Source organism: Megachile rotundata, chromosome 7 (genome assembly GCF_050947335.1).
Source record: "Megachile rotundata isolate GNS110a chromosome 7, iyMegRotu1, whole genome shotgun sequence".
NCBI classification, from domain to species: Eukaryota; Metazoa; Arthropoda; class Insecta; order Hymenoptera; family Megachilidae; genus Megachile; species Megachile rotundata.
The window spans coordinates 13,119,559-13,132,298 of NC_134989.1; the positions used below are offsets into that span (position 1 = coordinate 13,119,559).

Genomic DNA, 12,740 nt, shown 5'->3' on the forward strand with positions numbered 1-12,740 from the left:
CATTAGTTTATGATTCATTCTCCCGTGTGTCTGGTATATATGTACCTCAGGAGTCCTCAAGCTTACTCGATTTTTCTTAATATTTTTAGAACATATTGCCTTACGAGTGCATTCGTATTCGTTAACTTGACCGTTCGTTCTTCGAAGTGAACGTAATCGATCGAACGTGACTGATACCGCAGTGTTTCAACGATTAAAGAGTGACATATATAAATCTATGGTTTGCGCGTTCCGACAGAAGCGAGGGAGAGGAGAGGAAGAGAGATGGGTTGGTGGATGAATTACTACAATTTGCTTAATAGTTAATAGACTCAATTCCTCCGTTTTTTTTTTATTTGTGGCGACTTCAGCCTCGATAAACATGGATCCATGGGATTGTATTTAAAGAACAGATGCACAATGTTGTAGATTATGTAGAAATAACCCAAATGTGAAGGCTAAGCGCGAATACCGGACCTTGCGCACCAAAGTCCGGCGCTTTAGCCATATCTCAAACACCGTGCGTCTAGACTTCAAATTTCTGGTATGCTTTTACGATCCATTCACGATGCCCGCATATGCGACCATACTGCCATATCTCATCCTAGGAATGTTAGGTAATTGAACGTTTTATTATCTTCCGTTTGACAGTTGTATCCGCGATTTAAAATATATGTTGATGCAAATTTCCCACTGATTACCATTGTTTTCCTTTTCCGAACGTATTTTAAGTATCGTTATCAAATCTTATGCATTGTATGGATAATATTAAATTCTATGTTTATATACGTAGTGCATTATCTCCTATACCGTTGAGCAACAATGATATGATTGTTTATATAGAGTAATCATTTGTTTTTTACTGAGAATTTGATACAAAAATAAAGATTGGTTATAAAACACTTTTAACCAGTGTTTACATTTAGTTTCTCAGTGCAGTCCAAAAAAAGACATTAATATAAACTTGTGAAATCAATGTTTTGTTGAAAATAAATAGTTTTGCTTATTAACAAATAGTTCTAAAACATTAGATTTCGTATATTATTTAAAAAATAAGTATAAATAGGTTGAAATTTTGTAATTACTCTGAGTAGTTATTCTATTCGTAAGTAAAAATTGCAATATAATAAATCAAGGTACATTTTTATTTTTGGTATTATTTTTATCAATGTTTATAAATATGACTTAAGAGAAAGTTATAAAAACTGCAGCTGGTATTAAAAATTTATAATTGTGATTTGTAGGTCCTATATTGGGACACGATGTCAAAGGTTCTTCGGTTTGCGAATTTTACAATGAAACAATGTGTGCAGAATCCCAGCAAGAATGCTCTGGGAGAGAAGAATGTGGGCCACATGATCCAGGCAAAAGAAATCATTGTTATGTATTGTGGCAGATTGACAATGCCACTAAGAAATCTATAATTAAGTTAAAGGTATAAAAATATTATACCTTCTATATTATTAGCAATTGTACATTTTTCACTTAATTATTATTATTAATTGTAGGGGTGCTTTTTGGATAGTAATGATTGCTATGACAGACCACATTGTATTGAAAATAGTGCAGAGAGGAAAAAAGAGTTATTTTTTTGTTGCTGTGATGGAAATATGTGTAATCAGAATTTTACATGGGATCCTCATCCAACTTCTTCTTCCAAGCCTATTTTGCATGGTGTGTATTTATCTTAGATGATATCATATTAATAATCTTTCAGTACCAAGTAGAACAGACAGCTGAGTATTAAATAAAATTATGTTTTAGATCCAGAACCTGTTCCAAATACAGAGCAACAAATAATAACACTTGTTTTATCAATATCAATACCTATGCTTCTTCTTGCTATTGTTCTGCCATTTTTGTATTGGTGTTATAGACGACGGAAGTTGAGATATTTCAACGAGGTTTGGAAGGCATATGTACAGATCTCTCAATTACTAAATATATATTTTTTGGTTTTGATGATACTTTTTTCACGATTTTCATTGTATGATTATTTTATAAACTGGTTTTTGTAGGTACCAACATTAGAACCTCTTCCATTGCCACAACCATCTCCTAATTTGGGATTACGTCCAATACAACTTTTAGAGATTAAAGCTCGTGGTCGTTTTGGAGCAGTGTGGAAAGCACAATTGAAAAATGAAATTGTTGCTGTAAAAGTATTTCCTATACAAGACAAACAGTCTTGGCAAACTGAACAAGAAATTTTCAAACTTGCACATATGGATCATGAAGACATTTTGCGTTTCATAGGCGTTGAGAAAAGAGGAGATAACTTACAAACTGAATTCTGGTTAATTACTGCATACCATGAAAAAGGTTCATTATGTGATTACCTGAAAGCAAACGTTGTTACATGGCCTGAGATGTGTAGAATAGCAGAATCTATGGCAAGGTAATTTTGTAACACAGGTTTAAGAAATATATATCTTCTTTTATAATGATGTATATTTTAATCTGTTAGAGGCTTGATGCACTTACATGAAGAAATTCCTGCCAATAAAGCAGATGGCTATAAACCTGCTGTGGCTCACAGGGATTTTAAGTCAAAAAATGTATTACTGAAAGCTGATATGAGTGCCTGTATAGCAGATTTTGGTTTAGCCCTAATATTTCATCCTGGAAAACCTTGCGGCGATACACATGGACAGGTACGGTCCTCGCGTAATTGATGCAATTTATGCAATTCAATTTATTTTTTATGGTTTATAGGTTGGAACAAGAAGGTACATGGCACCAGAGGTTTTAGAAGGAGCCATTAATTTCACGAGAGATTCATTTTTACGAATCGATATGTACGCTTGTGGTCTGGTGCTTTGGGAATTGGCTTCACGATGCACTGTACAGGATGTAAGATTCCGTTTGTGTATTTTAAATCATATAATATTGTATTTTTAAATATCATGTTTTGTTATTTTAGGGACCAATTGGGGAATATAGATTACCTTTTGAAGATGAAGTAGGTCTCCATCCCACTTTAGAAGACATGCAAGAAAGTGTTGTGCACAAAAAAGAAAGGCCAGTTATCTTAGAAACGTGGCGTAAACATCCCGTACGTAAATTTAGAAAAATATTAACCATTATTGTTTATTAAATAGAATAGATTTAAGGAAAGTTACTGTTGTTGCCTTAGGGACTTCAGTCAATTTGTGATACAATGGAGGAGTGTTGGGATCATGATGCTGAAGCACGCCTTTCAGCTTCTTGTGTAATGGAAAGAGTTGCTACATTGAGTAGGACACTTGTTTTAAATTCGTCAACGTTAATACGAGTTGATAATACCAACGAGACTATCACCACTAAGGAATCTAGTATGTAGTTAATCTATGTGTATTATAGCTTTAGTGAAATTGCACAACCATTTGCTGTATCATAATTTTTACATATACATCAATGAGGAATGTTAAAATATTGCATATCCTGAGAACTAGTTTGTTTTTATGTCTTTATTTCTTTTTTATATAAACATTTTGTTGCAACTTACTATAAATAATCATGAAATTATTATTTATCAGAAGTGTTACTATCTTCTTAGTGGGGTAAAGTAAACATATAAAGATTCCTACTTTCTTTTTTTTAATTCATATAAATAGTATGTTTTCCAAACACAGAGCAATTACATTCCTCGTTGATGTCAACTATGCAGTGATTGTTCTGAGATGACAAAGTGAATACTAGCCAAGTGAAATTTAATGAATAATTTTTATCTATAAATCATATTGTATGTGAATTGTTACAAAGAAGATGCCTCAACAATTTTATACAAAGTACCTGGTAGAAACAGTCAAGTTAACTGATTGGAAGCCATGGGGAATTTATTAGGCTTTCTGCATGAAATTAATAAGTTAATCTAATTATTTTGCATTTTATACATTATTTAAGGTGGTTACCTTGTTTCTGAAAATAAAATTGTATCCATGAACATGTTTTTATATAAGAAAAATTTTTTTTCTCTTTAAAAGTTATTACGTTCCACATTCAGTACGCGTGTAATTTATTTCAAATTTATTTTAGTTTATAGTAAGACATGATCTGATAAATATGGTAATTAGTTTTTTTTAATTTCAAACATAATATATTAAATAATCAAAATTAATGCTACTGGAATGTTCATGGATTAAATTTTATTGGGCAAAGTGAAAGTCTTCCTTTATATGTTTTGCTTCTCTTGTATTAATTTTTTTTTTAATAATATTACACAATTGTGTAAAAAAAGTTCTCGAATTAGTACACGTGTAATCTAGTTTTGAAATGAATCTTGCATCCACTATATGTACAGTGGATATCTAAGGCGTTAAATACATCATTATTATGTGCTATTTATATTGTTGCGCCGAGAAGAATTATCACAAGAGGGTTTTAATAATTACACGCAAATAGAAGAATCCCGAAGTTCACCTTGACGCAACAATATTATTTAAGATATCTAAGAAAACGGCGCATCTTGCTTGAACCAATATATGACAGTCCACATAATAGATATTGTAATAAATATTTTCATTATGCTTATTCAGTATATGCTTAAATCTTATTAGTTTTCTTATGCACCATCAAACAAACCAATATTTTTTAAACAAAATTTTGTGCAAGTAATATAACAAATTATGTTATTCCTTGTTAGAATGAAAATATGTAAAATGGACATTGAGACAATACTTTTCAAAGTTGAGAATTTTTTATCAATTTTAGATATCCTTTCAATTAGACTGAATAAATTTAAGAAACGTACAAGATAATTTTAATTTTCTTCTTTTTAATAATGGCCATTCAAGATGCACGTTTAAAATAATGTTTGTTTAAATTGTAGTTCTAGTAAATGAATTGCGAGTAAATGATTTCTTTTACTTGCTCTGAATTTTTTTCATTAGAGTTAAACTAAGAGATAAGTTTGGTTCAGTTTAAAAATACATCATTAATCGATCAAACTGTGTTCATAAATCACTGAGTTTTACAGAATGAAATTAGTTTGCTGTATTCGAGATTGCATAATTGCTCTACAAGCTGTGATAATAAATACGTGGATTAAGTATCGTAACCGACACGAATAAGGCCTAAATATATTTCAGATGTTGCTCATAATTCATCATCATAATTTATCAGAGCAAGTAAAAGATAAACAAATTGTTTTATCTTTGATACCGGGCTTTAGCAGTGCCAAAAGACTAATATTATATGCACACATTGCAGCTTCATCTTTGTATATTGATTTTTTAGCTATGTAAGAGACACTGAAATCGATAGTATATACCAATCAATCTTTAATATATGATGTTATAAATAGAAAATTAATCCATAATTGATTCTATAATATTATCTTTATTTTATAAAATTAAGGATCTTTATGTATAATATTTATCACCTCAATGCAATATAGTTATAACGATGTTAAATGATTAGAGAATCATAGACTACAGAGTTTATTTAACAGTTAATTTTATGCCATCACATATTTAAATCAATCATTTTACACGTTTCAATCAATTATGGATTAATTGCGTGACTATTTAAGAATTTAACAAATTTTTGGACTTTTACATATCGAAAAGCAGAGAACTGCGTTATTTATAAAAACGATTTCACTTTCAGTTCTTTCATTTCATGTACGCTGTATATGCCGAAGAATCTGTTTGTAAAAATTATGTAAAAATAATATTGTAATCTCATCATTGCTAAAACTTGTTACATAGTTACACGACTCAATAGAAAATCTTTGTGTAAAAATTTAAGGAGCGATGCATTTGATACAAGGAAATCAGTCTGTCAAGTTAAGACTGAAGTACAAGTAAAATGATTATTTGTGATAAGAAAAAGTGTTTTTGATTTTATGCCTACAGACTCAAAAGAATGCAATGGTGAGGTGATATTTTAAAAACATCATGTACATAGATATATAGACATACAAATCATAGGCGTGCATACAATGTATCGTGTTACACCGCTTATCTCTTACTGAATCATATCCCATAAATATATACAGAAGGTTAGGTTTTAATATTGACAGTACCACAATGGCATTCCAGTCACATATAATATACTGTATACTAATGTAAATCAATATTGTAATTTTTGACTTTTAGGGTATAGAAGTTCTTATCAACATCATTAATGTAAACTAAGAGATAGTTTCATTGTTTCTTTCACTTTGTATTACAGTCTCTTACGATTTCAAATTGTATAAATACTTCGATCAGTAATTTCAGCTTTATCGAAAAAGTATTAAATTTTATATACGTTTCTTTTTTTTTGTATGAATCAAATATTGTACTCGTTGAAAACCTGTGTTTGACAAACCCTGAATTTTTCTAATCAGTTATACTCGTATTTGCGTGACGTAAAATATCATTTTAACATCACATTTGTAAATATAATGAGCATCTTTTGTAATTTAGCGTTAAAGTATCAAAATATTTCCGATACCGTAATCAGTTTCATATCATACGTGACATACATACATGTCATTTAATCGCATTGTCTGTTTCTGGTACTGTTGTTGTTACTACTGATATACAATTTTGAAGAATTACCTAGTGATTTTTTGTAATACTTTGTTTATTACGTATTTCGCTTGTATCACATTGTATCATAATCTAGACTAATCAGACATATGTCTGTGTTTGGTCTGAATAAAAAGAATTGTAAATAAGATTTAAGCGAAATATACCTTAGAAGTAAGATCATTGAGAAACAAAGTAATTTCTTAATTATCGTTTAAAAATAATACAATTCATAGCAATAGAATGTTCCTACACATATTGGATGTAACTGTTTTCAAAATCATAGTAACAAATTTCTGCGATGATAGATGAATTTTTATATATCACTACAGCGTTGAAAACGTTACTTTCACACTTGATACTAATAAAACTGTATCAATTATGGAACATCATCTTTTTCACAAAATTGTATAAAAGGAATGTTGGTTACAGAGAAAGTTCCTCAGAATATGAAACGATCATGGTATCGACTATAGATATAATATTATAGAAGAGAAGGAATAAAAACAGATTGGTGCTTGGAAGAATACTATAACATTTTTTAATCTAAGTATGTAGATAATTTTGTCTTTGTTTTAATTAATAATAGGAATGATAACAAACGATCATTTGTCACAACTATTTACAGCTGTTTTATAGCAGTTTATTTTGTCAATAATGTAATATATTATATAACGTAATCTGCTTAGTTAAAGGCACGTGAAGTAATAAACATTGTAGTAAGCGAGACGGCTTAAATTGGTTTACCAAAGTTTGCAAGAAATGGGAACACATTAAAAAAAAAAGCGTATTTAATAAACGTGAACATTTTATTTATATATACAAGTATATCAGCTAACACGTTTTCTTATTTGCAAATTACATTATTAAACTGTGTACGTATATGCATCTGACACGTATAAAGCTACATTTCTTTTTTTACCTTTAGTCATATATATTGAATTTGTAACGCATATAACATATTTTAATCACATTTGACATGTATATTAAAGCTTGAAAAAATTGAATAACTTTAAACGATGCAGAGCATTGTTTCATACTTTGCTTCATATTTATTAATTTATATTTATTCTTACCTTCATATTCTAAATAAATAAGATGCCTTACAGGGAATATTATACGAGGAAATATACAGGGATACAATTACAATTTTAGATTTTATTTGATTACATTGTATGCCTTGGCATACCAAAGAATACATGAAGCAAGTAAAAAAATGTGATTTCTGCGAACCACAAGCGCGCAATACAATAATTTACACATCAAGTAAAATTAAATGAGATACTCGTTAAACGTGCGACGTACGGAATAGATACGAATAAAATATAAGTTATAACGTTAAAAATAAAAAAGATTCAACGGTATCGCACATTTTTGCATTAATAAACTTACCTATACACTATGATCACAGTTACATTCATAATTATAAGTTATTACATGTCATTGTCGTCTTTATCCATCATTATTATATATATATATATTTATCATATTTTACTGTATATATGTACATCCTGGTTATAAATAGGTATATGTTCAATTAATTAAATATAACCTGGTTTGAAAGCCTATGACTAGCGATACCTACTTCCTTTTGTCAATGACAATACGAGTGATAATACTATCGCAATTTGATATAAATGAAGCTTCAAACGGTCATGAATTATAACAATTACTTTACCATACTTTAAAAACAATTCTATACTTTTTCTTTGATACACTGTACATATTTTTTATCATTTCATCAGAACGTCTTCGTGGCGTCGAAGTCTCGTAATTTTGTTCCACTTATTTCAAATTCTCTTTAGTTACTCGTGTAAAATGTTCGGCTAAGTTTGAATGTAATGCACACACATCCGCGGAACCAAACCTTTTGCATCACCTCTTGCACATAATAACCATTTACTGTTTACTTCTAAAAGAACTTTCAGTTTCTCACCTTCTCCAAATGCGAGATGCCCATTTTCAGAACGAATTCTATGCGTAAGCGTACGAACCTCTCTGGAATCGAGATGTGTGAACTGTTATTTTACTAATCTATAAAAAGAGAACAAAACAGAACCAAAGATTAAGCTCTACACCTAGAAACCAAAAAATATACGATGCAGTCAAAATGATAAATGTTGCCAAATTCTAATATGTGCTAAAGCTTTATGCTAATAAACGTGAAATAAAATTTTGTGTAAATCTAAATATTTGGGAGTGCGCCAAAATGGTACGGAAGCGCTACTAGTTAAATATCTGAATAAAGGGAACTCGCACCATGTAAGAAGGAACCATCGGTGCTGCACTGTACTTAATTTCGTACTTACTTAAGTCGTTTTTTGGAAGGATTTCTCGTAGTAGTAGCAGCGGTAGTTGGTCGTGGTAAAGATGTAGACGCTGCTCGTCTCTGTGGAGATACTACATTCTTCTCTTTAGACATTAATCCGTAGGACTTGTAGGGTAAAGAACTGGGTCGAGTTAAATGAGTTCGTGTTGTCCCTACAACTTCCTGATCCACTCTGCTAGTACGTTTCGGTACATCTTTACTCTTTATTTCCATAGGTTTTTTTGGTGTACTTTTTGTCGTCGGAAGTGTGACAGGTTTCTTTAAAGATGGAATTCCAGATACAGGAGATTTCGTGGTTTTAGAAGGCCCTGATATCGCGCTTGACTGTTTCACCGGCGAAGTAAGGAGTCTGGGAATTTTGGATTTTCCTAAACTCGTTGGTGTTCGTATAGGTGATGAAGGTAACACTGGTTGATTCTTTGGATCCTCTTTTCCGACCATCAATTCCCACTTTTCTTGAAGTTTCCTAAATTTCGCTTCGCCTGGCATACTATTCTCGTCGTCTATTTTACTCTCTTGACTGTGAGGCTTCGTGGAGACAGGATGTTTGCTCGACGCTCTGTTCAGTGGCGAATGTTCTAAACTGTCGGTATAGTCTTCAGAATCTTCAGAAGCTAGTTTGTCGAGAGCACGAAATACTTTTGAACCTATCGGATTGCTCAAACGTTTCTTTACAGTCTCCATATCGGGTTTATGCGAATCTCCTGGTTTATCGTCGTAGTTACCATAAGTAACGCAGGATCTTGGACGTATTTTTCTTGGACTAGAAACCATTGCACATGTGTCAGTTTTGTCGAAATGATGTTCCTTCGGAGACCGATCAACGTTTCTGAAGTTTACAGCCTGCAAAGTTATTATAGTAATATATGTAGTACCCCATCGTCAACGAAGAAAATTGTAATGATGAATAATGCTTGTGTGTCTTATTCCAATACTTACATTTATAGTATGATTATTTAAATTACCAAAACTATTATGAAGTTGACGATATTGGTATAGAAGATCGAGCTGAAATGGACAAAACGCGAGAGGATTTAGAATATATAAAAGAGCATCGACAACTTCTCGTGCATTTGAATTGGCTAAAGCTGCGACGAATAAACTGTTACTATTGTAATGTTTCCTGAGGATAGACTCTCTTGTACACAAATATGCAAACCATGCATCTAAAGCTCTCAGGCTGTAAAAAATATCAAATTCATTAATAGTACAATTATAGATCATACACAAAATATTGTTATTAAAATTGTATTAACATACTTTAACAAGCCAAATACAAATGCGTGAAACTTTAACATTCCTTCTGTGATAACATCTTCGCCATTAATTTTTTGTACTAATTCATTCAATGTTTTAGTAAGTGGACCTTGCTGAGAGGATGCTTCAACCACTTGCCAAACACTGTTTGTTATTGGTCCAAATGTAGAATTTAAATGTGGTTTCAGTTCATCCGACATAATGGCGTATAAAGCTGGACATAAATTACTGAGACAAATTTGTGCACATTCATTTTTGTCACTGTAACTCTGTCTACTATGGGTCGATTCGCTATTCCAATACTTTAACAATAAATCTACTGCTTTATTTGCAGATAATATCATTTCTGAAAAACGATTATATCAATATATACATACTTATAATACATATTTGAAAAAGACTAACATATAAGAACTTATATATTTACTTCTCTTTTCATCTAAATCCAGTGATTTACTATCAGGACTCATGTCTATCCTGTCTTCTGTAAGTGCAGATTCTTTACTTTGTTCATTTGCAACAGTATTTAAATTATTAATCTGTAATAAACAGATATATTTTATATCAAACCTGAATAGTTACAAGATTAAATATACAATGTGAAAATAGTATAAAATTACCTTATTGTCTATACATTTTTTTCTTTGGTGTACGGCAAAACTGACAGTCTTTTTCTGTGATTCTATCATATCAGTAGCTTTGGTAATATCTTTATTCATTCTGAGTGATAAAAACTTTCGTACGTACGATCTTAGTTTTACATCGGGATCATCTACGTCCCCGTCACTACTTTGTGACGAGAACCCACTACGTTTCAAAAATTCTTCCAACTGTTTCACGTCATCTTCATTATGTTCAAAGTTTTCAGTCTCTATATCTCCTGTGCTAGCCACTTCATTTACTCTTTCTAAAATACACACAAAAAGTTATTATAGTACATAACAGTATAAAATAATGTTGTAAGATAGTAAAATATTTACCTGTGTGATATCTTTCTTCCGTTTCATCAACATCTTTTTCTGAATCAACAATCCTTGCACGACACGCTAACGGCAAATCATTGTTCATGTAGTATGGTTCTTGCAAAGACATTCTTTTATTTGCTTCAGGTGATTGATCCTCTATTTCTTCTACATCTCCCATTTCGAACATACTGTATCTCTTACTCGCAGGAACCTTGCTTTTTCTTAAAATACTTCTGGGTAAAGGTGGTCTTGGTGGCACTTTTCCATTACAAAAGTCGGATTCACGATCTCCATGTGGCAACGAGATCGATCGTTTCGGAAGAGACGGGCAGGACGATTTTGTTTTACTGATTTGCCTATGTACTTTTTTATCGTTACTTACTAAACTGGCCTCGGAGCTAATACTATCATAACGGTAAAGATACAATGGATTAGTTGGGTTATTTAATGTCTGCTGATTTGTCGAAGAATCGGTTAATATCGTAGACGAGCCTCGATATCCGGACGATGGCTGCGTTGCAGTGCTACTAGTAGAAGACGAATTATTTGGTATGACTTCACTCATGGGACGAGTTTTATGACGCATCGGGGGTGATAAACAAAAAAGAGGTTTCTTAATTTCTTCGTTAATGTTAATGTACCGTGACACTTCTGGTACATCGTGTAAAATTTTCTTGTACTCGGTAGGCAAAAGGAATGTCAATGACTCCCAGTCTTTAACGTGCGAAAATCCACGTTGGCGCAACGCATCTATGTCATTACAGGAAAACGGTCTACCAGACCTACCAGTATGCTTCCAACTAACTTTATTCTTTCCGAAACCCTGTGGCTTTAAGGCTACGTTATCCAATTTCGTATCTTTGATATTGAGAAACGATAAATCAGGCAATGCATAATTCGGATATACAACATAAACAGGTTTTTTATTAACAATTGTTTCCCTTAAAGAAGGATTTTCTTTCTCTGTAGGCGCTGTATATATTAAAGAGGTTTGAACTGCATTATCGTCCGTTTCAGCTATTGCTTGAATGCCCGTCGTTTTACAAATAGGATATTTTTTCTCTAAAGATTTAAGCCACGCAGTTTTTTGTTGTTGTTCGAAAGCAACGTCGAAGTCAGTTTGATCATTATCGTGCGTTAAATCTGATTTAGACATACTCTCCGATAATTCTTCCACGGATGCTGATGACATTTCATCTTTATGCTCACTTATCATTGATGAATGTTTTGGAATGTTACTGAAATTATCTTTTTGATTTTCTACTTCTTGATTGTTATAAAGATCACCTTTGACCCAATTAATAGAAAAATCGCTTTCTGGAACTTGACGTTTAGCATCATTTATATCGTGCCGTTGTATCTGTGTATTTGTATTAGTACCACTGTCGCTAGCACTATTACTCGTAGGCCATCCATTATCACTAACAGAATCCGACTGATCTAGCGTAAGACTCATTCCTTCGGTGCTCATACTCTTTTGTTTCATAAATAATTTTACGAGACTTAAATTTTGCAATTTCTTTCCTGCTGTATTATGTTCTCCATTGTCTGAACTTTCTTCGTTAATAGATCGACTCATCACTGATCCCGAACTATGTAATTGTTGTGCATGATTGTTTGATTCTGCAGAATCAACCTGTTCAAATATATTCCAAAACTTATTTTAATGATTAATTCTTTCAAATCGCTAAATATATATAATTGCTTTGAAAC

General features: G+C 31.8%; 2 protein-coding genes across 12 annotated transcripts in view; one reads left to right on the forward strand and one right to left on the reverse strand.

The window, feature by feature from the left end:
• put (activin A receptor type 2 punt) lies at positions 1-12,663 on the forward strand. 5 transcript variants are annotated; one of them, XM_076533300.1, is made up of 11 exons: positions 1-268; positions 351-596; positions 1,224-1,414; positions 1,488-1,653; positions 1,744-1,898; positions 1,998-2,377; positions 2,447-2,633; positions 2,695-2,832; positions 2,903-3,034; positions 3,116-3,293; positions 7,586-12,663. In XM_076533300.1, exons 2-11 carry the CDS (start codon positions 548-550, stop codon positions 7,696-7,698), a joined length of 1,689 nt encoding a protein of 562 aa, XP_076389415.1. In that variant the 5' UTR covers positions 1-268; positions 351-547; the 3' UTR covers positions 7,699-12,663. The 5 variants fall into 5 exon arrangements, with proteins under 5 accessions (XP_076389415.1, XP_076389416.1, XP_003703950.2 ...); XM_076533301.1 differs by having other exon boundaries at positions 409-596; XM_003703902.3 differs by having other exon boundaries at positions 1-596; positions 1,744-1,883.
• The window catches only part of LOC100876431 (uncharacterized), a 14,718-nt gene continuing 9,592 nt past the window's right edge, over positions 7,615-12,740 (reverse strand). For 6 of the 7 annotated variants that reach the window (XM_076533252.1, XM_076533251.1, XM_076533250.1 and 3 more), the window contains 7 exons: positions 11,043-12,663; positions 10,683-10,969; positions 10,490-10,601; positions 10,066-10,408; positions 9,745-9,985; positions 8,786-9,648; positions 7,615-8,474 (listed from right to left, as the gene is read on the reverse strand). In XM_076533252.1, coding sequence (XP_076389367.1) covers positions 8,303-8,474; positions 8,786-9,648; positions 9,745-9,985; positions 10,066-10,408; positions 10,490-10,601; positions 10,683-10,969; positions 11,043-12,663 — 3,639 coding nt within the window. In that variant the 3' untranslated portion in view covers positions 7,615-8,302. Of the gene's footprint in view, positions 8,511-8,785; positions 9,649-9,744; positions 9,986-10,065; positions 10,409-10,489; positions 10,602-10,682; positions 10,970-11,042; positions 12,664-12,740 lie in introns of all 7 variants that reach the window. The other variant, XM_012286624.2, reaches the window with a different exon arrangement.